Source organism: Lemur catta, chromosome 15 (genome assembly GCF_020740605.2).
Source record: "Lemur catta isolate mLemCat1 chromosome 15, mLemCat1.pri, whole genome shotgun sequence".
Taxonomy (NCBI): Eukaryota; Metazoa; Chordata; class Mammalia; order Primates; family Lemuridae; genus Lemur; species Lemur catta.
In genome coordinates this window covers 10,413,406-10,440,598 of record NC_059142.1, presented here as the reverse complement: position 1 = coordinate 10,440,598, position 27,193 = coordinate 10,413,406, and the positions used below count along the sequence as shown (strand labels likewise).

Genomic DNA, 27,193 nt, shown 5'->3' with positions numbered 1-27,193 from the left:
TCCCTCCCCGCAACAAGAACTCCCCCCAGTCAAAAATAACAGAGCACACAGAAAGGAAAGTATAATTTATATGTACAACCAATAAACCTGATACAGAAGAGGGGATCAGGACAGACCAGTAGTGGGTGTGAAGAGAGACTAGGAATGGGGCAGCTAGAAAGTGAAGGGGCTGTGAAGAGGAAGTGGGGGGTTCGCCATGCAAACTGCCACTCTCCCCGGCCCCTCCTGGGAAGGGAGATGTGCCCACCTCTCCCTAGCCTGCGCTCCACTATTTTACTCTGGTCCCAAAGGCAAGGTAGGTCCCAAGGCCCTGACTAGGCCCCCTGCCTGACCTACTCAAATTTAGTCTGTATCCAGGCCATGAAGAGGGAAGGTAGAAGTCCTCCAGGGACTAAGACCCAGAGCTGGGGGCTTCCTCCATGTCTGGCCTGCTGTATTCTCTCCCACCCTTCTAGGTTACCTGGGTTCCTAGAACAGGTTGGGGAGCTCCTCTTTGGCTTGAGGGAGTATCGCCCAACCATTACTCTTTTTGTAGGGGTGGTGCTTGGTCCCTAGGGAGAGGGGAAAAGATTCCCAACACAAGATGCTGGTACACAGGAGGTAACTGAGCCAGTGAATGGCGCCTTTATTCTGAGGCTGAACAGCAATTGACTCCCTTCTTGGTAACTGCTCCACCCTCCATATGGGGAGAGGTAGGGGAAGGTAACATGCAGCCACCCCTTCTCTTCCCTTCTTCCCTCCCAGAGCTCAATTTCATCCCTCTCTAAAAGTCCACCTCCTCTCTTCAAAGCTCTTTTCCCCATAAAGTCCTAAAGGCCAGGCAAGGCTAATCCCCCATTTCTGCAGGAGATGGAGCTGATATTGCAGGAAAAAAGACTGGGGAGGCTCCACCTCTTTCCTCCCCACAACCATTTATTGGGAAGCTGTGTATATTCGGTGGGGGGCAGTGGGTAAAAGTACTTGGAAGACCCTGCTAACCATCTCCCACCCAGACCTCTTCTCACCAGCACAGTCTTCAAAGCTTGGTGGGAAAGGTGCATGGGAGTGGAGAAAGACAAAGGGCCCTTCTTGAAGAGAGGAACTGTAGAGAGGGGCAAAGGGGCTCCTAGCCCAGCGGTGACCCAAGGGGTGGGGAAGGTGGAGGGTTGGCAGCAGGCCCCAGAGCCTGAGCTGGGGGTCGGCCTCGAGGACGGGGCCTGGGTGAAAGGCAGGCCTGGGATCCAGTCAGTCGTCTATACAGATCACCTCCCCGGCTCGGGGCTCCTTCCGATCCAGCCCGTCTGACACCAAGGCCCCCACCATTTCCTTCTCCTTCTTCACCAGCACTGGAGGGCCGTTGGTGGCGGCTGTTTGGGAAGGGGGTAAGGAAAGGTCAATCCCACATCACTCCCAAACATCACTTTCTGGCAATACTATATTCTCACTTTTAGGTCACCTCCTGCCACTTCCTGTTGTCCCAGGTAATTTTGGGTGGGAAGACCAGGATGAACCCCTCTCTCTGAGATTCCACTTTGTACCACATGACTGAACATGTTCTAACTCTCACTATACCCCTTCTGATTTCATATTCACTTTTCTTTGAAGTAACCCAGATGGAGGAGGCTTGGGTAGAAGATACCAAACCAGAAAACCACTAAAACCCTGGAGGAGGTTTTGACAATGGGGATAGAAGAGGGTTTAAGAAAGGGATGGGAAGAACAAAGCCCAGAATAATTCTCTTCCATAAAACACTAGATATGGCCAAGGACATGAGTTGGACTGGAGCAGTGAAAGGGCAGCTGAGCAGGGATGAAGCTTGGCAAAGGAGGAGAGGGAGAAGCTGGGAGTAGGAAACCACCAGCTGACCTGTGATGAAGGACCCTGCAGGCATCTGGCTGTAATTGGCGCCTGCGGCGGCCAGGGCCCCTATGGGTGCGGTGCTGAACGCCACCCCGTACCCTGGAGGTGTAGCGTAGGGACCCGGGGGGAAGGCCTGGAATAGAGAGCAAGTTGAAGTTAAGAGTTAGTCCACAGTCTGTGAGAGAAAGCTGTAGGGGAGACATTATGAGCCACACTCCAGAACTACTGAGGATGTAACATACAGGCAGGGAGACTCACTCAAGGATGCAGACTGTGTTCTATCAAGTTGTTTTTCCACATTGTATAGGATTCTGGTGGAAGTGTTTATATGTGTGCAGGAAGAACACCAACAGGGAAAACGAGTTAGGGGGAAAGAGGGTTACCGGTGTGGGGTGAGGCTCCGTGCCCTTGCTGGCCAGCCGGCTGAGGATGCTGCGCTCGGACATCTGAAGGCGGGCTGCGATGGGGGGTATTCGGGACAGCGTGGCTGGCAGGCGGGTCACGTCCGCCTTCATGTCGCTCAGCAACTCCTCCAGCTGGTTCAGAACTGGGGCCCGGGCCACGGAGAAAGAAGGGCAAGAGAAAGACAGGGAAAGAGAGAGATGGAGCCAGGAAAAGAGAGGAGTCAGATGGACAGACATAGTCAGAAAAAGAAGAGGACACAGACATCAAAGAACCAGAGACCAAGAAAGTGACAGAAGTAGACAAAAAAAGGAAGCAACTCAGAGGAAAAGAAAAAGTGTCAGGAAAAGAGAGAGACCAGATCACCACAGAGGACAGATGGAGAGAAGGAAGTAAGGAAAAGGGAATATGGAGAAAAGGGAGAGAGGAGAGGATATTGGAAAACATGGGGGCGGGGAGTCGTCAGAACATCCCATACTGGAAGAGCCAGGTTTAGGGTTGGGGATGATAGGGAGGAAATAGGAGGCATGGGAGGTGGTAAGTGGTATCAAAGCTTTAAGGAATCAAGGTTTTAATACGTAAGGGGAGAGGGAGGTTAGAAGGTCAGTATTACGGATTCAAGGAATTAGAACAGGGATCAAAGGGGCCAGGAGTCAGTCACTACATCAGACAGGATTAGATGGTTAGAGGGCTCTGGGATTTCATCTATCATTATCAAGGTAAGAGGGGATGGGAGGAAGGGTTGAAGGTCAAAGGGAAGTTTTGTAGGGTAGGGTCAGAAGGTCAGATGGGTGGTAGTTTCTGCCTCATGGGGTGAATGAGATGTGAGGGAATGTGATTTGTGGAATCACAGCCAAGGATTTTTGTGGCATATACATAGGCCAAGGCCCCGAATTGGACGGTGCTAGCAGTATGGCAGGTGTGCAATTCCACTGCCAGTGAAGAGGTCCCACTGTGTGGGGGGGTCATGGAGTCTGGGGAGGTCTCTTTATTGGGGACTGATGTGAATACTATCAGGCATGGATAGTATTGGGTTGGCTTGCAGAAGTCCTAGAGGCTAAAAACCAAGGGGGTGTCAAGTAGGTCAGGGGCGGGGTTAGAGGTCAGAGGGGGGTGGTTCAGAGGGTAAAAGGGTTGGGGGGAAGATTTTGAGGGGTGCGGGGTGAAGACTTACGCAGCGTTGTGGGCCCTCCCCCGCGCGGGGCCGCCGCGGCCCTTACCCTTGTGCAGGACGGCGTTGGCCGGCTTGTTCCCCGCCAGCGACTCCTTGGAGAGGTGCTGGTGGCTCTCGGCCAGGCACTCGGCCTCGGCGAAGCGGGCGTGGAGGGCCATGGCGGGGTGCGCCGGCTCCTGTGACAGGTTCAGGTAGGCCGCCCGCCGCAGCTGCTCCTCGATCACCAGCGCCTGCTCCAGGAGCTGAGGGACCAGGGATTGGGGGTTGGACACAGGGCTCTGCCAGCAGTGGGTAAGCGAAGGAGGGGACAGACACAGCACTGGAGACCCACCCTGCCCTCACTGCTGGCCCAGAGCACCCCAGCTCCACACCAACTACAACCCAGCATCAACCCTGACCCTGACCAGAGTCTCAAACACAAGGTTACACTTTGGTCTTGGCCTCAAGCATTGCCTCAACTTTCTTCCCTAGGTTCTAACCAGGTCTAGTCTCACTTCCAACCAAGCCCTTCTACAATTCTGTTCCTCTCCTCCCTTATTCCCACCTTGAACCTCCGGGCCAGGAACTTATTTTTCATCTCCAGAAAGTTTCCCTTGTTGGCTTCAGTTTTAAATGGCTCGTTGATAATGGCAAACTGAGCATCATTCTGGATGTCTTGCCACCGTGCATAGCCATGGCTGCCGATGAAGGAAAGGGGACCATCAAGGAATTTAACAGGGATGGGCTTGGCTGCAAACACTTCTTCCCTTTGGCCTGATCTCCCTGAAGTATGGCATGAACACCCCTTCCCTGGATGTGAACTTATCTTCACTATAGTTCTCCCCTTTCCAGGTTGAGAGAACATTTTCCTTCTTGTATTTGTATCAAAGGATACAGGACAATCCCAGCCAGAAGCCAATAGTCATGTCTTCGGTGCCAGATTTCATTGAGTTTCCCCGAGGAAATAGCTGCCCGTTCCTCATTCTGCCATAGTGTGTGAAGCTCTGAAAAGAGGGCAGCAGACAGAAGAGGGCATCAGGGGTTCGTAAACCATACCCAGCCCAAAAGACAGGTAGAGACGGGGAAACAATAATGGAAGAGTACTAAGAGCTCCGTAAGAAGAATGCGTAAAGGTGAAGCTAGGGGTTAGGAATGGAATTAGTTGTGAACAAGGTTCAAGTTAGGATTAAGAATAAAGGTGGAATTAGAAACAGCTCTGGCATTAGGAGGTACACTTAAAGATTTACAGCAAGGATAAGAGCATGCACCACTTCATTGGAAGTTACTTGGAATTAAAGGTAGCAGGAAGCCTCAGGCAAAATGAGAAACCCCACAAGGGTGAGCAAACCCCATTGAGGAACAGAGAGCAGCAAGAACTCTCCCCACCTGTGAAACCACCATCTGCAATATTGAACATGAACCGGGGCTTCTCTGTCTTCTCCTCGCGTCGCCCATTGGACCGTGGCTCGTCTCGAGGAGGCCCTGGTCGAAGCTCCCGGTCACCTTTTACATCTTCTGCTAGGACAGATTGGGCAAAGCTCACGACTCAGGACAGTCTACTTCCAGGCCCCAAGATTACTTACTACCTGTACTGTACTGAGCAGCTACCCACCCAGGACCCAAGCATTCGCTCCCCCAGACTCCACCTCCCCTGATGCCCTCTCGGACCCAGGGGTCCATTCCTTCCACCCATTACCTCTCTTGCCCAAATCCCCTGCTTCCCCCTCCGGCCTCTCCCTGTGCTCCTGTCCATCCAACGGCTTCTCCTCCCCCCTTTCTCCTGGCGTCGATTCTGTGGCTGTGGGAGGGGGTAGGGGATAGGAAGGGAGGATGTCACCCTCATCCCCTGACCCCAGAAAATAGAACCCCCATATTCTAATCCCCCATCATCCCTAAGACCATGCACCTACCTGACTTCTCTCTGTCCCCTCGGTACCCAGGTTCAGGCTCCATCTCTCCAGGTACCCCTGGCAACTCATCCTCTAGAGGAATCTTCCTTGGCTCCAGACGCTCCCCAAGAGATGGGGCTGGGCTGGGGACATCAGCCTAGAAGAGGACAAGGGAGTCAGGATAAGCCAGAGGGCTCCCAGGCCCCTGGCATTCAAGATCCCTCCACTACTCCTCCCTGGGGGAAGCCAGGTGAGCCACACACCTCTGTCTCCATCTTCTCCCCAATTTTGCTATTCTTCTCTGGCTTCTCCTCCTGGTTTTCAGCTTCCTCCTTCTCAAGAGGTGTCCTTAGGCCCTCTCCCTTCTCACTTGGAGCTGGAGTAGCTGCAGGGAGGGCAGAGTGAGGAAGGCAGAGGTTTCCCTACCCTGACTTCTGACCCCATTTTTGTCTCTCCCATCATTCTGACTCCTGATTACCAGGTTTAGAGGTGCAGGGACTGTTGGTAGCAGAAGCCTCAGGAGTGGTGGGGGACGTTTTGGTAGGAGAGGAAGCTCTGGAAGAACGCTTGGAGTCGGCACTGGGGTCAGGCATCAGCTCCGGCATTGACCAGCGCCCATTGATGTGCTCAAACTCCTGTACCTGCGGTAGAGAGATGGGGGTCTGCTCCAGGCACTGGACACGCAGGAAGCCCTGGTCCCCTCTGTCTTGCACCACCATGAGTCCAGAACTCAGGAACAGAAGGGAAAGGAAGGACAGAGCCTAAGTGGCCAGCTTGATTATTTGGGTGTGAGGAAGACTGATACCTTCTTCTTGACGAGAGACATGACTCCAATGCGGGTCAACACCTGCTGGCGACTCAGTCCCTCCCGAGGGACCCCATCAGCAAAGGTTTCAGAGCCGTCTGCCCCAGGTTCACAAAGATGGCGCATGAACAAAGACACATAGGCCCTAAGGAGCATGGGAGTGAGAGGAGGGTGAGGGGAGCCTTAGAAGGGGTACAGAGCAGTGACAGAGGCACAGGGATTACTGAACCCCTAAACCCCAAACTCCCCAGGTGCTCCAGGGCTCCCCTGGGCCTTTCACTCTGTTACCAGCCCTTTAAACTGTAACTGCCCCAATGGCCTCTCCCCTGTCTTTCCTGTCTCCTTGCTCTGGGTACTTCATTCCTGGGCCCCATCAGTTAGCTCTTCATCCTTTTCACCAGCTCCACCTGCCAGGTTATCGTGGCCAAGTAAATGTGAGGCTAGGACAGCCCAGGCGAGGCTCCTTACGTAAACGCCTCTCCCCAGGAGAGGATGCCTGGCCCCTCTACTCTAGGCTCAGCTGAGAGGAGGTAGAGTAGGCTGAGTCCACCCCCCAGGAAACCAAGCCAGGAGGCATTGTATGGCAGAGAGGGTGATGATCAGTTGAGTAAGGTCACATCATATGGCGGCCAAGAGGAAAAAAGTAACACCCAAAGCTCTTGCCCTTGCATCCAACTCGGCTCCATATCACCCACACTCACTTAAACTCCTTCTCAGTCTTGCCCCTCAGGTCCCGCACCAGCCACTGTGTGGTGAAGGCATCCTGTGGCGGCATCCCCCAGCGCATCACAGCGTTGAGGAAAGCCTTCCGCTGACGAGTGTTGAATCCCAACACCTGAGGGTGGGGCAAAGAAGCAGTGGTGATGAATGTCTAGGGAGTTACAGGTCTTGGTTCTTTCTGTCATCAGTGACCCAGGCCCCAATTTCCAACCCCTAACCCTCATTCTCTCCTTAGAGCACTGAGAGAGGTCTGGGTCCAACTCTCACCTCGATGTTGCCCCCAACTCGGGCCAGAAGTGGAGGCAGTGGCTTATCCTTTTCATTCCGGAGCTGCCTCTTTGACTGTCGACGCCCTGAGGGTGGGGTTGACACCGGTTAGTTGATCCATCTCCTGTAAGCACCAGTCCTCCCTCAACACCCCATTCCCACAAGACACAGAACACAAGAATGGCCTGTGTCATGTTTGAGGCACTTCTAATTCTTTTCCAAGCACTTCCAGAACTACTAACCCAGTGATCCTAAAAAGTATCAAGTCATATTTAAAAATGAATAGCAAATATTTGACACAGGCAAGATTACCAGTGGGAATGTAAAATGATGTAAACTTTCTTGACCTAGGCATTGAAGCCTATGTGGTTATACACTCCAAATTTTAAGAGTGGAGAGATTATGAACATTTCTTCCTTTCCCCTTATTTCCAATCTTTAGTTTTTCCAAAAAAACAAGGCATTTTTTATTTGTATAAAAACAGTGGGCTTAAAGGAAACTGGGAAATGAAATGGGAAGAGCTGAGGTAGAGTCAGGAAAACAGATGCCACCTTCAGGACGTTCATCGAAGTCTTCATCCTCCTCCTCTGACCCCACAGAATATTCTGACTGGTTATCTGTAAGGACAGAGGGCTCAGTGGTCAGTGAGGACTATCTGGATAAGCCTGTGCTGTGGCTCTTCCTGCCTGGATTCCTCCCTGGAAGACTCATCTACCTCTACTGTGGCCTTGGACCTTCCAATGGTTGCTGGATCACTGCCTGCAGTCTGACTGTAGAGCCATGTGTCCTGAACCATCTCTACCCACCACCCACCTTCAGTCTCTGAGCACCTCTTGTTCTGCCACCCTGACTCCTACTGATCCTATTCTAAGCAATGACCCCTGGGTGTCCACAGGATCCCTCTGCAACCACCAGATAGTTTAAGTCACCTGTAAACCCACCTGGTCTCCAGGCAGTTTCTAATGACCATACCTGAGCTCTCTCTTTTAGCAGGGGAAGGCTCTGACCTCTAGGCCTCTCTCTTTTCCTCTAAATAGCCCCAGCCTCCAAGCCTCATCACTTCTTCCCTTTTCACTTCTTGCATCTGGGGCAGTCCTCACCTTGGTCCTCCTGAGCAGCATCATTGTAGTTAACTTGCTTGCGAACCCGCTTGCCTTTGCCTAGATTCCGGGCTAGGTCTTCCTGCTGTTGTTCGTAGTGATGCCTTAGAAGCTTCTCCCAGTAGTCAGGATCCACATTCTCCTCCTGCTTGATAATCTCTCGCTCGATTTCCTCAATCTGAAGGACAGCAGAATTAATGCTGGCAGCCTCCTTCTTCGCCAGTCCTTCTGCCACAATAAAATTCCTAGTCTCCTGTCTCAGCTGAATCCAGTCTCATTGGTCCTAGATCTTAACTCTGCGTAAATTTTCTGGACATTGCATATTTTCCGTATCTCTTAACTGCAATATGCTTCTCCTCCTTGTTCTTGCCCTCTTCTCTAAATCTCTCCTCTAATCCCTTCTGCATTTCTCCTGCACTGACTCAGAAAGTACCCTTGTATGTTTACCAATACTTTCTGTGCCTAAGTCTCTGTTGGACTAAGAAGTCATTTGAGGTCCACTACTGCTCTTTGCTGGGTATTAGGGTAAGAAAACAAATAAAAAATAAGAATGAAGGGGGACTCTCCTATTTTAAAGCCCAGTAAAGGACACTGCCCTTCAGGGATAGACCGTGTCTGGCCCCAAAGCCTCTCACCTTGTCTTCTTCCCGCACGACATACTGTGCCACCTTGAAGGAGCTCAGATACTCGTTCATGTTCTGCACATCGGTGTCCTCAGTTGCATCCTGATTCCGGTCCAACAGCCGAGCGATGGCCTCATTGTCATAGTGAATCACACTGCTGTCCTCCTCCTTGTTCTCCCCTGGTGAACAAAAGGGAAATCTGGGTTCCAACCTTAAGCACAACTTAGAAAGGCTGGAGGAAAGCCTCTACTCTGCTTCCTTTTCATGGGAGCGCTGGAGAAGGCTCTTTCCCTGGGAGCCAATGTTGAGGGTTTTTTGTTGTAACCCTGCAGGCAAGCAAAGAGGCCAACCTTCCTCCAAGAACTACTGAAAAGAAAGCTCTTCTTCAAAGGCTGTAGATAAGAGTTCCTCCCCCGTCCCCCACTCCAGGGGGCGGAGAAGAACAGTGCTTGTGAGAGAGCAAGGGCTTGCTCCCATGGAGCTGCAAAAAAGGTTCTCACCTTCATTTTCATCCTTAAACAGCTCCTCAGTGCCAAATTTGAGGATGTCGTCAAGCTCCTGCTTGGACATGGAGCCTGCCTTGGAGCCCAGGCCAGGCCGCACCACCAGGTGTGTCAGCATCATCTTTCTCTTGGCCACTTGTGTGATTCGCTCTTCCACTGACGCTCGAGTCACAAACCGGTAAATCATCACTTTGTTGGCCTGGCCGATCCGATGAGCCCGGCTGAAGGCCTGCAAGGTGGGAGAGAGTGGGGGTGGGCCAGAGAAGTGGCAGGGAAGAAGCTGCCCACATACTTGGGCAAGAAAGCTGGCATAAAAGGGTCTTCTTCTCTCCCTGAAGAGGTTTATATCTGACCCCAGAGAACAGCCCCCTCCTCCGTGATCCCACATCTGCTTGCTAAGTGGCGCAGGAGTTCCAGGATGTAAATTCCCACCTGGATGTCATTATGGGGGTTCCAGTCAGAATCAAAGATGATGACAGTGTCAGCAGTGGCCAGATTGATGCCCAGGCCCCCAGCTCGGGTGGACAGGAGGAAGCAGAATTGTTGGGCCCCAGGAGCTAGGAAGTGAGAGTTAGGAGATCAGGTTTTTCTCGTACCCAGTAGTTCTGTCTATCTGATCCTAGATGTTCCCTGACTACAAACAACCATGGCCCCAACTCAAAGCCTAGGTGTTCAATATCCACACCAGTCCCCCTCCCATACCAGGGACCTAGCACAGATTCCTTGGGCCTCCCATACCTACCAGGGACCAAGGCATCTCCCCCTCACCATTGAACCGATCGATGGCCTCCTGCCTTAGGGCACCAGTGATGCCACCATCAATGCGCTCATATTTGTAGCCTTCGTAGTCTAAAAAGTCCTCTAGCAAGTCTAACATTTTGGTCATCTAGAACAAGAAAGAGAAAAGGAAGGAGTCTAGAATGACGAGTCAATGGGATGGCCTGTCTATTCTAACTATCCCTTCACTCTAACTCTACCCCGATCCTTACACTTGAACCTCAGCCCTGTCTTAAGCTCCCTTAAGACACCTATTCCCCTACTCCCCAGGATCCTCATTATTCCATATTCTTGCCACACTCTCTTGATTTAAGATCATTTCTCTTATGGCAGAGGTTCTCCTCTGAGACCCATGAAAAGTTTTCAGGGAAATCTAGAAACAGTCTGAAAATTTGTATAAAATTATAAAATTGTATGTGCAGTCTTCTGGAGAATGGACCCATAGCTTTAATCAAATTTCCAAAGGATCTGAGCCCCTCACCCTCCCATAAGGTTAAGAAATAGTACCAGTCCCAGAGACCCCCAGGAGGAGGCAAACGGCTAACCCACACCCTTCCCCCAGTCATCTTAAAAGGAGCTGGACTAAAACTTCCAACAGATTTAAGAACAGGGATCAGAGGCCAAGAATGAACTAGCTATACCAGAAACTCTTATAGGTGGAACCTCCTTATCTATCATACCAGAGCAGCAACAGGAAGGAGGTAAGGAATTAAAGTCTGGAAGGTAAGGAGAGGGAACAGAAAGCAGATATAAAGAGAGAGTCAAGGCGATGGGTTACCTGCGAGAAGATGAGTACTCTGTGCCCTTGCTCCTTCAGCTTCCGCAACATCTTCTGCAGCAGCATGAGCTTCCCAGATGACTTAATAAGTGCCCCACCCTCATAAGCCCCACTGGGGAGTTTTGGGGACTCCTGAAAATAAGCAAAGAATAAGGAAGAGGAGAGGGTCAGGAAACACGTCCCCATGTTCTTACCATGCCTAGAAAGCCAGATGCCCAAATCTAGCTTCCAAGCCTTTCCAATTCCTACTCCTCTCAGGGATGTAATTGCTGGCCTCCCAGCCCAGCCCCACCCCACCCCTAGGGCTCAACACCACCCCCTAGGCCCCCACCTAAATGCTGAGAACCAGGCATTTGATCAGTTCCCTGCTCTTTGTATCTACCATAGCAGCCACAGGAAAGAGGTATGGATGGTTGCAGCACTTCTTAAGGTCCATCATGATGTTAAGCAAAGACACTTGGTTCCCACCGCCTCGAGAATTCAAGGCCTCAAAATTTCGAGTCAAGATGTACTTGTAGTATTTCCTAAAAGCCAGGATGGGGGTACAGAAGAGACATAATAAAGGAAGCAATTACAATATTGCACTTGGAAAGCTGCCACCAAATCCCCAATCCCTAGTCCAGTCCGCCTTGCATCTCACTTCTGCATGGGGCTCAGCTCTACTCGAACAATGAGCTCTGTTTTGGCTGGCATGTTCTTAAAGACGTCCGCCTTGAGCCTCCGCAGCATGTGTGGCCCCAGCAAATCATGCAGTTTCTTAATCTGGTCCTCTTTGGATATGTCAGCAAACTCCTCCAGGAAGCCCTCCAAGTTACTAATAGCCAGAAGAAGAAAAGGAAGTGAACGGGTTGTCGAGTTCTTTGCCCTTGATCTCAGGCTCTATTCTCCACCTCAGATTAATCCTCCACCAGATCATTTTAGCCACTCCACTTACTTAAACCTCTCTGGAGTGAGGAAGTTCAACAGATGGAAGAGCTCCTCCAGATTATTCTGCAGTGGGGTCCCTGTCAGCAGCAACTTATGATCTATCTTATAGCCATTGAGGACCCTGAAAAACTAGAAGATGGGGCAAGGAAAGGCAGGAGAAAGGGGCAAGTGGTTAACCCACAGCATCGACCTTTCCTGCCCCCTGCTCTCATTTCCCTCAGAATCAGAGGCCCCAAACCCCTGCTTCTCTCCCTCTTCTAACTTGGACTTCTCCCCAGAGGTTCCCAGGGACCCTGCCTCCCAAACTGCAGGAAGTCCCCAGAACTTTAAGGACCAGGGTAAGTGGGAGTCCACAGCCCCAAGTTTCTCAGGTCTAGGAATCTCACTCACCTTGGACTGGTTGTTTTTGAGTCGATGGGCTTCATCTACCACAAGACAGGCCCAGCAGATGGAGCCAAGTGCTGCTTGGTCGATGGTGATCAGCTCATATGATGTCAGGAGAACATGGAACTTCACCTGTGCCTCCCTCTGCCAACACAACCGTTGCCCACTTGGCTGCTACCTGACACCCATGCACCTGTGCACCCAGCCTCCATTCTTCACTCAGACACCTCGTCCTGGCTGTGAGTCCCAAAGGGAGCCACTTATTCTGTCCTCCAACTTCAACTGTAAGCAGGGATTACTGACCACAGCCCCAAACTTCCATCCCCATGTCCACTACTGACAGACCCAAGTATACCCCTGGGAGTACCTGCCATATCCCTAGGATGGGAGTGCAGAGGTGCAAGGACAGGTGGAAGAAGGGAGGGAAAAGGGGGAATAAAGGAACTGAATTCCTAGTTGGGGCAAAGAAATGACAGTTCTGAGGCTCCTAGAGATGAGGTAGAGGGGCTTACCTTCATCTTAAAAGCTTTCTTGCCACCTTTGATGGCATTGTCCTCAAAGGAGAACTCATTCTCACGAATAATGGCCCGGCTGTCTTTGTCACCCGTGTATGTCACCACATAGAACTTGGGTGCCCACATCTGGAACTCCCGCTCCCAGTTAATGATGGTGGAGAGTGGGGCACTCACCAGGAAGGGACCTTTTGTGTGGCCCTGGGAATCAAGGGTGGGGGACCCATTAGTCAGGCTTGAGGTTGTATACCCCAGTCCCCTGCCTGCCACACCCCTCTACCCTCCCCACTCCCCTAGTCCAGGCTAGGCCTCAGCCCAGCTATCCCCATCAGGGGCTAGAATCTAGCACCTCCTTATAGAGCGAGTAGAGGAAGACGATGGTTTGTATGGTCTTGCCCAGCCCCATCTCATCAGCCAGAATGGTGTCAGTGCCCTGGGCCCATGAGAAGCGTAGCCAGTTCAGCCCCTCCAGCTGATACATGTGCAGTGTGCCTCCAGTGGCTGTGATAAACCGTGGCTGAGTCTCGTATTTCACTGTAGGCTGCAGAGTCAAGAAGTCAGAAAGCTTAAGGGAACAGTCAGCAGCTTCTCTGGTATTGGTCTCTTCCTCCCTGGCACTGATACCAGGTTGGACTACAATTCCCTCTACTATGACCTGAGTTTATGAAAGTTCTAGTCTTTAGTCCCTCCCCCTCATTCCTTAAAACAATACCCAGCAGCACCGTGGGGAAGGGCTAGATGGTGAAAGAGCCCCAAGTGGGCTATCTCTAGTGGCTCTCTCACTCTTATGCCAAAATTGTTAGCCACTCTTGGGGCAAGGCTGAATGCTAAAGGAAGAGCTACACTGTTCAAAGAGCTTGTTGAAACTCTGGGAGTTCTGTCAATAAACCCCAGGAAATCTTCAATTACCATGGTTCCAGAAACAGGAGAAAGGCCAACTGAGAGGACTCACATCGTTAGTAGGAGAACTGGGAGGTCCATCACCCTGCAGCTCCTTCTTCTTCTTCTTATATTTGCGGGGCTGGGCAGGGTCTTCCCCCATAATTAGTTCTCTGGAAAAAGAGGATCTAAATGAGGCCTGGTCCTTGGGATGCCCCCTTTTCTTTTCTTAACCCATTCCAGACCTACCTCCCACTGTCCATAACCTAGATTTTCTCACATTTCTTTTCTTCCAGACTCTTAACCCTTGCCGTTTGGATTTTACCTCAAGAGGCAACCCTCCCTGCTCCTGAGCATCCTCTTACCCATTACAGAGCAGATCTTATTTCCATTTCTTCCACTGTCTCTTTACCACTCCAAAGCACTCAGCCCAGGCTGCCACTGCCCTAAACTCTAGATTGGATCCGTCCCTACTTCATGCTGGAGGTTTAGCTTTCATGCCACCAGCCTCAGACACCCACTGATCCATGACCTCTCTCCCTCACCGATGTCTCCAGTAGCTTTGCTTATGGTCTTCATATTCAGGGATGTTCATTTCATCTTCTTCCCAGGTGGACTGGTCATATGGCAAGTCCCTCCACTTCACCAGATAGTGGTAATTCCCCTTTTTATCCACACTGGGGGGAGGAGGCCAAGAGGAAGAGCAGGAGGAGAAAAACAACATTGATCAAAAACATAAAGTAGGCCTGATAAATGCAATTATTAGCAAACATGCAGAATTTGTCACCTAACCCCCAATGGTGGGCTGCTAGAAGAGAGTTTACAATGGTTGAAGTACTATGCTAGCCTTTTCAGGATGGCATCCTAAAAATCTATTATAAAACATTCCAGTATCATTTGTTCACCCAGCCAGTATTTTCCTCATGGAACTCATACTCTACTGGGGAAGGCAGCATTGAAATAAACAAATATAATGTTAGGCAATAATAAGTACTATGAAGAAGAAATACTCAAAACAATGGTCTGGATGAATCACGTTTCTCATGGTTTGCTTTCATGTCCCCATCCCCAGACTCATGTGCCATGTCTTATGCTACTCGAGATTAGAGGAGGTAAGGACAAAAGGGGCAGTGCTGGGCTGGACTTTTCTCCTGGTTTCTCCCGTCCTCCTGGAGGAAACAAGGCCAGAAGGGTTGAAGCGCCAGCAGGAGTTATCAAGGCTAGATCAATAATTTGGTTAATCAACAAACAAATGCTAACATGGGGCCATCACCACAATAAGAACAGTGTCATATCCCAGGTCAGCCTTCCCACAGACCAAGGATTCACCTGTGGTTGATGATACGGTGGACAGTCATCCACTCTGGCTTGATGCCAAAGCGATAGTACTTCTCCTCCATCTCAGCATAGTGTGGATCTTTCACCTTGCGCTTGTCACTCTTCCCGTCATCCTCCCCAGAGCCATAGTCCAGGGGTGGAGGCTCATCCATGTCATTCTTTCGCTGGTAGTTTCGGTACATTACCAAATGGAAAATCTCCAGCTGATGCACAGAGGAAAGAGGTAGAGATAGTCCCAATATCCAGAGAGGATAACAGGGAAGAGGGAAGAGGCCAGCAGGGGCAGTGGGATGGGGAAAGGGAGCTATGACAGAGGCTGGATGAGAGACAAATCGGTAAAGGCCAAAGCAGGAGAGTAAACAAAATCAAACAGATGTAACAGAGTCAGAAGACAGGGGCTGGGTGGGGCTGAAATGAGGAAAAGGGGGCAGGGAATGGGGTTATTATTAAGATAGAGGATATTGATAAAACATGAAAAAAGAGAGAGAAGGAAAGAGATAAACTTAAGAAAGTCTATGTTACATCTAAGGAAACAAAGCTAATGGAGATTGAGAAAGAGGACTGGAGACCAAGAGAATCATATATGGAAACTAAACAAGTAGGTAGGGTATGAGGACCAGAGACCTGAAATGATAGGCAACACAAAAGGTATTAAAGCCCCGAGAACAGAGGGGTAAGACAGTGAGAATGGCAGGGAGCAGAGAGTCACAGGGAGAGGAAAAGGAGAGGACCTTGTACCTGAAGCTCCTTGGCCCAGGAGCAGTGCCAGTAGGACAGTCCTACCCACTTGACAAAGAACTCTCGCTCCGATCTGCCTTGAAGGGGACGGGGGGGTGGGACATCAGGATCCCCATCTGTCTGTTGAGGGGCTGGCACTGCCACAGGTGGCTCTCCCCACCGCCAATGCAGGATCTTCTGCACACGACCCTTCAGCACAGGGCACTTTGGGATGGACATATACAAGAAGGAAGAAAGAGGCACAAAGAACCCATCATTAGATTAGAGGATAGCGGTCCCACAAGGGTGGGGGAGAGCAGAGAAAGGAATAGCTGGACATTTGGGCCCCAGTGATGGCTGGGGGGGTTGGGCCTGACAGTAAACACCCAGGAGGAGATGATTCCACTCACTGTGCATCGGGGACACAGCCATTCACCATTGGGGATGTCAGGCAGGGGAGGGTTCAGACAATGAATGTGGTAGGAGGAGATGCAAGCATCACAGCACAGGAGCTCCCCGCCATCCTTGCACACACGGCAGTACTCCATGTGATCGTCCTCTTCTTCCTTCTCCCCTTCTTCTTCTCCCTCCTCTTCGTATTCTTCGTCCTCTTCCTTGGCCTCCCACTGTACCCCTTCCTTCTCCTGGGAGGCCAAGGACAGACACAGAGACAGATGGAAGAAAGAGATAAGGGCCGGGCGTGGTGGCTCACGCCTGTGATCCTAACACTCTGGGAGGCCGAGGCGGGAGGATCGCTCGAGGTCAGGAGTTCGAGACCAGCCTGAACAAGAGTGAGACCCCGTCTCTACTAAAAAATAGAAAGAAATGATCTGGACAGCTAAAAATATATAGAAAAAATTAGCCGGGCATGGTGGCACATGCCTGTAGTCCCAGCTATTTGGGAAGGCTGAGCCAGAAGGATTGCTTGAGCCCAGGAGTTTGAGGTTGCTGTGAGCTGGGTTGATGCCATGGCACTCTAGCCCAGGCAACAGAGAGAGACTCTGTCTCAAGGAAAAAAAAAAAGAAAAGAAAGAAAGAGATAAGGAGTGAGACTGGAAGATACAAGCAAAGATAGGACACCGGAATCTTACAAGTACAGAGAAGAGTGGTGGGAACTAAGGAACAGGACACCCCAGTTTCCAAAAATTTTGATTCTGAGGCAAAGGGATAGGAGAAAGGAACAAACTAGGATTCTGGACACTTGAACATCTGCTGCTGATAAGCCCAGACATCTAGGGGCAGGAAGAGGATAACTGAAACCAAGGAGGAGAGAGACGAATAGGTAGGTCCTGAGAGCCATAAGACTCTGGGCACCAGGTACTTACACAGTGGGGGCAGCTCCATTTGCCCTCAGGAGCCCGGTCAAGCTCAGGATCAAGGCAGACGAGGTGGTAGGCACGAGGGCAGGTGTCGCACAGAATAATTTCCCCACCCTGCTGGCACACCTCACAGTAGTCCTGGTGATCCGTCTCGTAGCCATCAACCTCCTCCTCCCCGGGCACTGCAGGACAGCCCAGGACTGTCATATACCCCAGTGGAGGCAAACGGAATGGGGGTGAGGGAAGAGTAAGAGGTAGAGATTAGGCGGAATGGGGAGGGAGAGAGAGAAAAAGTAAAAGAGAGAGAGAAGGGTTGAATAGAAAAGTCAAAATTGAAAATAAGAAAGACAACAAAGGAATGAGAAGAAGGCAGACTGACAACATCACACACAGCCAATATCCCTTACCCTTTTTCTTCTTCCTTCCTGGCCGGCCTCTCTTTAGTTTTTTGACACGGACAGGGCCATCAGGCCGGCCTGAGGCACTGTGGACACTGCCACTGTCCAGGTCTGACTCCTCAGCCTCTGGTTCGGGGCCCTCGTCACTCTGAAAAACATACTGCCCATAGCCCCATGGCTGTCAGCAAGACAGACTTGATTCCACTCCCCTCTCCAGGCCTTTGGCTTCCTGCTCCAGTTGCCCTCATGGACCCCTATCTCTGGACCCCAGCCCTTGACCCCCCGGTGTTTAGCAGACAGGGCAGGGGTCACTCACTGAGCCTCCCTTCTTCCTCTTGCCACCCAGCAGCCCTAGTTTGATTTTGAGTGGTGCCATCTTCTTTCCCCGAAGCTTCTTGCGTCCGTCAGGCACTCGGGGGCTCTTACTCCTCCTCTTATGGCCTGGACCTGAATGAGGAGTGGGGGTGAAGGGAGAAAAAGCAGGGGTCCTGACACATCCTGTAACAATAGAGGTCACAGGGGCCTCTGGACTCCTCTGCCGGCTAGGGTTTCACTAAGACACACTTCCTGGAAAGCATTTCTTCTCCAGCAATCACGGCTAGGAAGGCAAGAGATCTAGACTATAATTTGAATACATGCAGTATAGAAGGCTGGGTGACAGTTGTTAGAAGGAGAGGTTCCCTACCTTTGCCCTCTTTGGTTTTGGCTCTTCGGATGGGTGGGGGCTGGATATCAGCAGCAGGGGGTGGTGGAAGGACAGGGGGTCCTGAAGGTGCTATGGGGGTGGCCGATGAGACAGCAGCTGACACCTGCTCAGCTACAGCTGCTGCTGCTGCTGCTGCTGCTGCTGCCACAGCAGCTGCTGACCCCTTGAAGGGGTTGTTGGCGCTGAACTCTCTCCACTTGGCCCCAAGGATGGTCATCATCTTAGACATTGGGATCTTAGGATTCTTCTTAGCAATTAGGGGCCTGTAAATATAGAAGCAGAAAACTCAGACCCTTCACAGATGGTCTGGGAACACTGCCATCTCATCAATTAAGTCTATGTACATGCTGGGATTCCTGGGTGGTGAGAATATGTCCTATTAAGAAAAACATCCATTTTAAAAAAACAAATTAATAAAAAGAAGTTTAAAAAATCAGGAAGTTTTTAAAAAGCATAAAGATTAGAAAAAAATTAAAAGCACAAAAGGTAAAAAAGAAAAAAGCAAACAAAAAAGTATAACGCCTATAAAAATACTTTTGCACCCTACTTTACAGTTCATAAAACTACTTTCGTATACGTTATATCTTACTTCAGCCTCACAGTAATCCTAAATTATTATGATTCTCTGCATTTTACTGGTGAGTTCCTTGGGCCCTGAAGGGGCCAGGCAGTGACTGTACTAGGCTTTCCATTCATTATTCCACCAAATCTCCACAGACTTCCATGATATATAGACTATTATTATTCCTATTTTACAAAAAAGGAAATGGAGGATCAAAGAAGTTAAATTTAACTTCCCCAAGATGACACCAGGACCTGAACCTCAGCAGCTGCCTCCAGGGCACAGAACTGCTGTGTTAAAATGCCTCCCCCCAAAGACATCTCCACCATTCTCTACTCTACTACTCTCTACCCTCCTTCAAGAGCCACTGAAGCTCAGGTCCTGCTGCCAGCAACACAATGTTCATTATTACCAGGGCCTAAGGAGGTGACAGGGCAGAGGACCATGATAACTGAGCAAAAAAAGTTCAAGAACACTGATGGTATCTCTCAGGTCCAGTCTAGAGAGAAGCCATGGAGAAGATGGACCTGCTGGAGCAGGGGACGGCTCACTATATCCTGTCCTCACTTTATTCTGTTGCTAGAGAGTTTTCTAACTTAGCACTGGAATCACGATCTCCCCTAAGTGAAGAGTTTCTAACTGGGATCCTTGGGTCCTTAGGAGTCCAGGAGCTCCCTGAAATTATGTGTAGAATTTTGCATGTAAGTGAATTTCTCTGGAGAGCAGTTTCTTAGCTCTCATCAGATTCCAAAGAGACTAGGGCCTCCCTAAAATTAAGTGTCTATTCTAGAGTATTCCTCAGTCCTACCGTACCTCATGAACTGGCTAAAGGCTTTGTAGTTGGTGAGTGTGTGGTAATCCTCCTCAGAGAACACATGTTCCACATCCTCCAGGCCCCAGGTCAGAAGCAGAGTTGCTGATGACTTTTGTTCCACCTGCTGGGAGAGAGGGGGCTTCAGTGAGGTGGGTGCTCCTCCAGCCCCTATTCTGGGGCCCTCACACATGCCTCTACCTACGATCCAGCTTCCCTGGGCTTTCGTGCTTTGCGCTCCATATCCAGGCCAATCCCCATCCCTCACAAACTATAGTTTCTGGGGCTTTCCCTCTCTTCTCATGCCTATCTTTAATGTGGATTTCTCACCCTCACACTCTAATTCTACTCACCTTTTGCCCCCCGTCTCCCTCCCCTTTTTTCCGCCGCTTTGTCTTCTTCTCCTTTTTTTCTCGGTGCTTCCGTCTTCGCTTCCGACCTGGTCCAGTTCCATATTCACTACCCCCACTTTCTGACTTCTCCCGGTATTCATCTCGTTCCGAGCCAAATTCCTCCTCACTGTCCTAAGAAAGAAAAATAAAAATAACATTTATTCATCCTTACCATGTGCCAGGAACTGTTCTTAGCAAATAACATATTTTATCTCTTTTAATCTTCACAACAATCCTATGAGATAGTAACTAATCTATTTTTATTCACTTTTTACAGACAAGGAAACTGAGGCACAGAGAACTAAATAAATGGCCCAGGAAGACAGGGGACTGCTAAGTTCTGAATTCACGCATTCCTCCTCCAGAGCCTGTGCTTTCAACTGCTTCTCTTTGGTGCTAAGGCAAGTCACATTGACAACTGGGCTCTTCACTAGGTTGTAATGAGTTAAATTAGGGTCCCAGATCTGTGAGATAACAGGCCAATGGCCTGTGAGAGTGGGGGTCAAGCCTCCCTGGCTTTAGGACACACCTTCCACCCTGTAATCACGACCAGAGGAAAGGTAGGTCTCTGAGAATGTAGGCCTTATGAGCCTTACTGTCGAGTTAGGAAGCCTTTTTTTTTTTTTTTTGGTGAGACAGAATCTCCTGTCACACCAGCTAGAGTGCAGTGGCACAATCTAGCTCACTACAACCTCAAACTCCTGGTCTCAAGTGATCCTCCTGCTTCAGCCTCCCAAGTAGCTGGACTATAGGCACACACTACCACGGCTGGCTAATTTTTCTATTTTTCGTAGAGACAGGGTCTCACTCTTGCTAAGGCTGGTCTCGAACTCCTGGCCTCAAGTGATCCTCCTGCCTTAGCCTCCCAGAATCCTAGGATTACAGGCGTGAGCCACCATGCCCAGCCAAGTTAGGAATTCTTGACACTTACACGCTTCTTGCGTTTTCGGGGTTTTCCTGGCTTGTTCTCTTTCTGCTTCTTGGGTCCTCGTTTTCTCTTCTTCACACCCAATGCTGAAGGTAGCAGCCGAATGTCATCTTTATCTTTGGAGGAGAAAGCACCAGAAAACCTAAGCCTCTACATTCCCCATCTCTGAGGCCCATGACTGCCCCCTTCCCCATCTCCTCAGTTCCCACTCTCTAGGAACTCAGACATTAACTCCTCCAAACCCTGCCTCCCTTCACTGGATGCAAACAGAGAGTATTTCGAGTACTCTGGGATGCTCTGGTTCTGAATGGGAGGTCAGGGGTCAGAAAGGATGAGCAGCCAAACCACTCCCTTCTCTTCCCTCCTACTAACAAGGGACCAGGCTCTAGGCCACAGGCTCTGACTGTGGCAGGTCCTTTCAGTCGCCGCCAGGGCTCCTCCTGCCTTCCACCTCACTTCGCCAGCTGGCATCCTGCCCAGGAACTGGGGAAGCCATGCCCAGCTGCTGGCCTGGCCTGACCCCAGCACTTGGAGTGGGGAGACACAAGCTGGCAGCTCCCTAGGCCAGATGCTGAGAAGGGAGAGCCAAAGGTGGACACCTGGGTTCTCACACTAACACCCTGGGGCCCTGACATCCTTTTTGCCAAGAGGGAGGCCTCTGTTTACATTTCCTCGGATAATCACCAGGCATCCTGTCACCCCAACACAGTCCTGCAGGAAAAGAAATTCCTCAGCTAGTCATTTTCACTTCTTGCCCACAGGATCACAGTGTCTGCCTCCTTCATCATACCCTAATCCTACAGGAAAAAAGTCTCCACAATTCTTCCTGCCAAGTAGCCTGGAATCTGCTCTCAAATCTATTTCTATATCCCTGCTCCCTTTCAGAATTTAGGAGCCATACCCTTTGTTCCCTGGTCTCACCCCCCACCTCCAAATTTGTCCCCAACATCCTGACCCATTCATATACACACAGTATGGTAGACCCAACCAAAGACATAGGCACAGGGAAACACATTTAGCATCAGCTTTCTCAAATGCATGCATCTACACACACATTTTGGAGCACAAATCCAGAGGGCGGCCTGTACCTGCTTCAGCAGGGCTAGGTCCCTGGCTTTCTCTCCAGATGTCTCTATCAGACGGCCCTAGGCAGGTTCTTCCCTGATGTCCCCCCACCTCATTCTCTGTGACCCATGCTAGTCTGTGGTGGCTTGTGGGCCAGAGAGTTACCCACATAGCGGAGGAACCACACAGACATGGGGCCCTGGAGCCCTGGTTCGCCTCCCTCCCCCACTAAGCACTAGACTAACCAGCCAGACCTGTCTTGTTCAGGCAGAGGCAGCTGCTGCAGGAGAGGAAAGCCTAGCCTTGGCTCAGCCTGTTGCTCTAGGACACATAATCCTTCTTTCCTCAAAAGAAAATTAGCCACAATTAACACCAGAGGCCTTGGTTTTTACTGCCTCAGAATCAGGGCATCTCCTTCTTTCAATGTTACTTTTCCTCTTAACTCCAGCATTCTGTGTCCTCTTGAGCAGGAAGACACTCTAAGAGTGTGTGAGTATGTGTGTAGGGGAATAAAAAGGGGGAAGGTATTGTAATAGGAAGTCAGTAGGCGCCATACCCGAGCAGCGGCTCCCCCTGACCCCAGGGACTTCGGTTAACATGAACATGGAAACGGAGGCCGCCACGGCACTGGCAAGGGCAGGCCAACTGGCTAAGGATCAGGGACATGGCCTAGGCCACCACCAGCTGGGGGTGCGGCACAAGCCCTGGGATCTGAAGGCTGCTTCACTCCACGCCCCGCCCCAGCGCGAGGTTCCCGAACTTGGGCAGACGTCGGTGGCGGGAGAGGCAAACGGAGAACGGCGAGGAAAGGCAAGAGAGGGTAATAAAGCAAATCTAAGTCCCAACCTCGGTCTCAGCAGCCACTCAATGCTGGCCGGGAGCCCAGACTCTCCCACATCCCAGGCTCGGATCTCGGGAAGGCGGGGAGGGAGGAAGGCGCAGGGAGGAGGGCGCAGGGCGGAGCCTGGCAGTCGAGAAAGCAGGAGGAGCCTCGGCCGAAGCCTCGCCTCCCGCCCGCCCCTCTCTTCTCCTAATCTCACCATCAATCTCTCACACATATATTTATTTTTTCTCAAATTCCCCTCCCTCCCCCACAACGAACCACCATAATAGGTCTGCTGCACATGCGTACTGCATGCAGGGGGTGGGTTTGTATTTTCAGACCTTTCGCAAAGAAACTACCAGAATTTTCCGCACCACCCACAATCATTCCCCACCCCCACCCCCAAGGAATCACATCTATATATTATGTTATATTATTTCTCCAGACTTGCCAGAAGGGGGAGGGAGAAGAAATGAGTTTTTGGCTTCCTGCTCCCTTCCCCCACCGACACGAGTGCTATTATTTTAAACGTTTAACAATGTAAGGAGACTGGAGAGAGGGGGAAGGGATAAAATTGGTCTTGGGCAAGAATGTAAAACAAAATGGTGAGAATCAAAGCAGTCAGAATGGAAAACAATGGAAAGCTCTCATATGTACAAATGCATATTCTAGAAAAGGATGAGGGAGGGCAGCCTGAATAAATTTCCTTAGAGGAGGGTTATTTTCCCCACACTTAGGTAGACAGAAATAATGAGCGGGCTAAAAATATTTTCCCAAAGTTTTACCTCACAAAGTCATCTGAGGGGGTGTATCTGGGTCACTCATTTGACTTAGAGGAAGAAAAGGAGAGAAAATTGCCCTGGGGGAGAGGAGAGGTGGGTTTTCATTTCAAATATAAAATTTAAAAAGCATCTGACGTTTCTTCTCGTCTATTCAGAAGCAGAGGGTAAAGGGGAGGAGTAGAGACACAAAGACCCATCTCAACCTTAGTTCTTTCACGCTCCCTTGATGTACCCAGATCCGGACCAAAACCAACTAAACACCACACTCCAAGTTCCCATACAAACAGGTGAGAGCTGCCAGCCCCCTGCCAGAACCTGACATCCTTTCTTTCCCAATTTTCAGCACCTCTGCTGTAGGCAACCCCTTCCCCACAAGCCTTTATTCCTTCTGCCTCCTGCGAAAGCAGTGGGCTCTCTGGGATAACTTCTTCAAAACTTTTTCCTTTTTCAGACAGCCTGGGGAGGGGGGCGGGGAGACTTTATCCAATTTCCATTAGACACATATCCTTCCCCCGACCCACAAGAAAGCACCCTGCACTTCCTCAAAGGTTGTCTCAGCTAGACGGGAACATTTGCCACATAAGCCACACGGATCTACATGACAGTTTTACAAAGAGACGGGTGTTCGCCGTTTTGAAATTTGGTGCATTTGTGCCGCATGGCAGCCAGAGGCCTGGGGGTGTGGGTGTCCCCTTCCATTCCCCAAGCAGGCGATGTGGACACCCAGATGCTCATCTATCCCAAAGACCACCCATCCCTCCACAAGGAGGGTGATCTGTCCCCTCCACCACTGGAGAGTGCTGCCGGGGGACTTGTCATCCCAAGGAAGGGGTGCTGAGTGATGGTCAAGCTGCAGAACAGCTGGGTGGGCAGTTCACGCCCCCTAACGTGGTCAGGGTGTGGGTGGTTTCAGCCAGAGAGTGAGTGACAGTGAATGGCAGCCACGTGAGAGTCACAGCTGGGCAGCTCGGCCACCCCAGACTGACGGGGTCATGAGGGGGTGGACTGGCCCCCCCCTGCACTTGACACAAAAGAGCCCAGAGCCGAGGCGAGGTGAAGGGGGTGGGGCTGGGGGCAGCTCGGTCCCCAGACTCTGCTCTCCCCATTGCAAGCTGGGGGGAGTAGCGGGCAGGCTCAAGTCTTACTCCAGGAAGTGGTCTGCGTGGAGTGTGGCCACCACCTGCCCCTACTCATCAGCCGCCCACAAACATTCACACGACCCCTCCCCTGCGTGCCACCGCACGCCCCTCAGTTGGCGGGCACCGAAGTCCCCGCGGGTGGAGGGGGGTCCGACGGACACCGTTCCCCTTCTGCTTGTCCAAGTCCTGAGTGAAGGGGAACAGGGCCGCGGTCCGCTCCCCACGCGGAACCCCTACTCTCCTTCAGTCCAACCCCACAGGGGTCCCGAGCCCGAGGGGCACTCGCGCGGCCGCCCCTCCCCCACGCACCCCTCCCCCACGCCGCCGTCCGGCCGCCAGGGTCTCCGCGGTCCCTCGCTCGGCCAGGGAGGGGGCCCTGGCTTCGCCTTGGCCGTTTCCTGCCTACCCCCTCCCCGCCGAGGGTAAAAAAAATATCTCCTCCTCCTCCTCCCCCGAAAGCCGCGACCGAGTGGCCCGGACCGCGCGCGCAGCTCGCGCCCAGCGCTCTCCAGCCGGGGCGGCGGCGGCAGCGGCAGCGGCGACGGGGGAGGGGTGCAGCGGGGGAGGGGAGGAGGCCCGGCCCTGCCGCCGCCGCCTGCCCGGACCGCCCGAACCGCCGCGGGGCGACGGGCCCGAGCCCCGGATTCGCGCCGCGGATTCGCCTCGGCTCGGCCGCGCGGTGGGTGCCTCGCCCCCGCCCGGCCTCGCGCGCCCGCGGCTCCCACTCGGGCTAGGGGGGGAGTCGGGGCGGCTGCTTACCTGGCGGAGGGGGCGGCGGCGGCGGCGGGGGTAGCGGCGGCGGCGGCGGCGGCGGCGGGAAGAGGTGGCAGCCGGGGGGGCTGTGGCGGTCGCGGCCCCGGTCGTGGCCCGGCCCGCGTCCGAGTACTCCCTTGTCGTCGTCCTCCTCATCGTCCTCGTCGGCCGCCTCCACCTCCTCCTCCTCCTCGTCGCCCTCTTCTTCCTCCTCTTCTTCCTCCTCCGACACCACCATCTCCTCCTCCTCCTCCTCCTCGTCCCTCAGAGGGGAAGCCATCCTGTGGCTCTGGCCCCCCCACCACCCCCCCACCCACCGCCCGCCCGCCTCCCCCACCGCTACCACCACCACCTCCTCCTCCTCCTCCTCCTCCTCCTCTTCGGCGGCGGCGTCCTCCTCCTCACCGCCTCCCCCAGCCCCCAAAACCCCCTGGCCACCCCCCTCCAAAACCCCCACCCTCGGGGCCGCCGTCTGAGGAGGGGGGCCAAACCACCCCCAAAAATTTTCTTGGAAAAAATTGAGGAGAGACTTTTTTCCCTTCTCTCTTTCCTCCCAAGAGAACAAGAAAGGGGGATTTTAAAAGAAAAAGAAAATATATATATATATATATATATAAAAGTTTTCGACTTCTCTCTGCCCCCCTCTCCGTTGCTTTAAATATATTTAAATTCTGAGGGGGGCGCTCAGAAATATTTCTCAGAGCTGAGGCACTAAGATGGCCGCCTTGAAATTATTTTTAAAACAACCCCCCCCTCCAGCACCGCCACCCCCTCCATAAAGAAAGGGAGAGGGGGGAAAATCCCCTTTTAAAACAAAATGGCTGGCTTAATATTTCATTTTTCACCCCCCCATTCTCCTCCCTGTTACACCCCCATCTCCAAGCCTCTACCCAGAAACCCACAAATTTCTCCTTTTTCATAACTGATTAGTGCACAGATTAATAGAGATATTTTCCTTGTGTACTGAAGTGTGTGTGTGTGTGTGTGTGTGTGTGTGTGTGTGTGTGTGTGTTGGGGGGGCATGAAGGATTTCTGCATAAAACAAAAATGGCTGCTGTGACTAACTCCCCCCTTATAAAAAATATTTGGGGGGGGCATTAATCAGTACTCATGCTCAGTCTGACATCAGCATAAATTGTTAAAGGTTAACTAGTTAGATACTAGTCCAACTAGATTTAATTTTTTTTCTTTTCTTTACTAGTCTCTTCCTCCCCACCTCCCTTCTCTAAAGAAAAGCTTTTTTTTTTTTTTTGAATACTTCAGAAGGGAGTGGTTTGATGTGAAGGTTTTTTTCCCCTTCAGGCATTGAAAAGGAAAAAGATGAAATATATGTTTATATATAACTCTGTTTCTACATACCTCATTGAATTCAAAACGCATTTAATTGTGTACATATCTTTTAAATGAGAAGCGGGACTGGATTTTTTTCTTCTTTCTTTAAAAAAAGTGATAGAAAGCCTAGTGACTTTTGGGGGAGAGATATGAATAGATACGATGATTGAGTTTTTTTTCAAAGGAGTCCATGTTTGATTCTCCCCTTTGCCCAGCCTTTTCAGTGATTTATAATTGTTGTAAATTTTATCTTCACTCTTTTCCCCTTTCCCTCGCTCTCCCCTCCCCCAGTTGCTTGAATGTAAAATTCATCTGACTTGAGAAATTAATTTGGGGGTAAATACAACACATTTTTAGAATAAAGGGGAAAGAGTCAAGTCTGAAGATTGTGAAATTATTTTCTCTTTTCTTCCGTTTCAGTAGGTTTCCCTTCCTCCATGATCTCCAACACTGATAAAGTAGAAGCAACTGAGATTCCGTGAAAGAGAAAAGGAACTGGGACTAAGAAAAAGCAAGAGGTAGGGGTTATACTCAGGTGTTTTCATCTAACTTTCTGACCCATAATTTCCC

The 27,193-nt window shown here is 51.2% G+C and overlaps 1 protein-coding gene and 1 non-coding gene across 13 annotated transcripts; both read right to left on the bottom strand.

Moving 5' to 3' along the window:
• Positions 1 to 50: 50 nt before the first annotated feature.
• CHD3 (chromodomain helicase DNA binding protein 3) lies at positions 51 to 25,598 on the bottom strand. 12 transcript variants are annotated; one of them, XM_045570140.1, is made up of 40 exons: positions 25,298 to 25,598; positions 20,733 to 20,845; positions 19,763 to 19,933; positions 19,412 to 19,536; positions 18,016 to 18,299; positions 17,647 to 17,777; positions 17,340 to 17,490; positions 16,939 to 17,132; positions 16,024 to 16,257; positions 15,635 to 15,838; positions 14,888 to 15,099; positions 14,104 to 14,235; positions 13,632 to 13,731; positions 13,029 to 13,220; positions 12,680 to 12,880; positions 12,174 to 12,311; positions 11,791 to 11,912; positions 11,497 to 11,670; positions 11,239 to 11,380; positions 10,857 to 10,988; positions 10,070 to 10,187; positions 9,734 to 9,858; positions 9,299 to 9,530; positions 8,811 to 8,977; positions 8,176 to 8,353; positions 7,627 to 7,692; positions 7,076 to 7,161; positions 6,790 to 6,923; positions 6,089 to 6,233; positions 5,762 to 5,924; positions 5,547 to 5,668; positions 5,305 to 5,440; positions 5,091 to 5,192; positions 4,781 to 4,912; positions 4,290 to 4,398; positions 3,960 to 4,092; positions 3,416 to 3,657; positions 2,223 to 2,386; positions 1,846 to 1,972; positions 51 to 1,346 (listed from the first exon to the last, which is right to left on the bottom strand). In XM_045570140.1, the coding sequence occupies exons 1-40, from the start codon at positions 25,569 to 25,571 to the stop codon at positions 1,106 to 1,108; spliced, it is 6,348 nt and encodes a 2,115-aa protein (XP_045426096.1). In that variant the 5' UTR covers positions 25,572 to 25,598; the 3' UTR covers positions 51 to 1,105. The 12 variants fall into 12 exon arrangements, with proteins under 12 accessions (XP_045426096.1, XP_045426102.1, XP_045426097.1 ...); XM_045570146.1 differs by having other exon boundaries at positions 3,462 to 3,657; XM_045570141.1 differs by having other exon boundaries at positions 4,781 to 4,909.
• Positions 6,519 to 6,657, bottom strand: LOC123621415. Its single transcript, XR_006729141.1, has one exon. It is a non-coding gene; the product is annotated as a small Cajal body-specific RNA 21 (non-coding RNA).
• Positions 25,599 to 27,193: the final 1,595 nt, after the last annotated feature.

Excerpts from the sequence above, each read along its gene's own strand:
- CHD3 (XM_045570140.1), bottom strand. The coding sequence starts at position 25,571 with ATGGCTTCCCCTCTGAGGGACGAGGAGGAGGAGGAGGAGGAGATGGTG. Across the intron at positions 11,913-12,173 it reads TCAAAAACAACCAGTCCAAG|TTTTTCAGGGTCCTCAATGG; the intron begins GTGAGTGAGATT and ends CCCATCTTCTAG. Across the intron at positions 1,973-2,222 it reads CGGAGCCTCACCCCACACCG|GCCTTCCCCCCGGGTCCCTA; the intron begins GTAACCCTCTTT and ends TCTCTATTCCAG.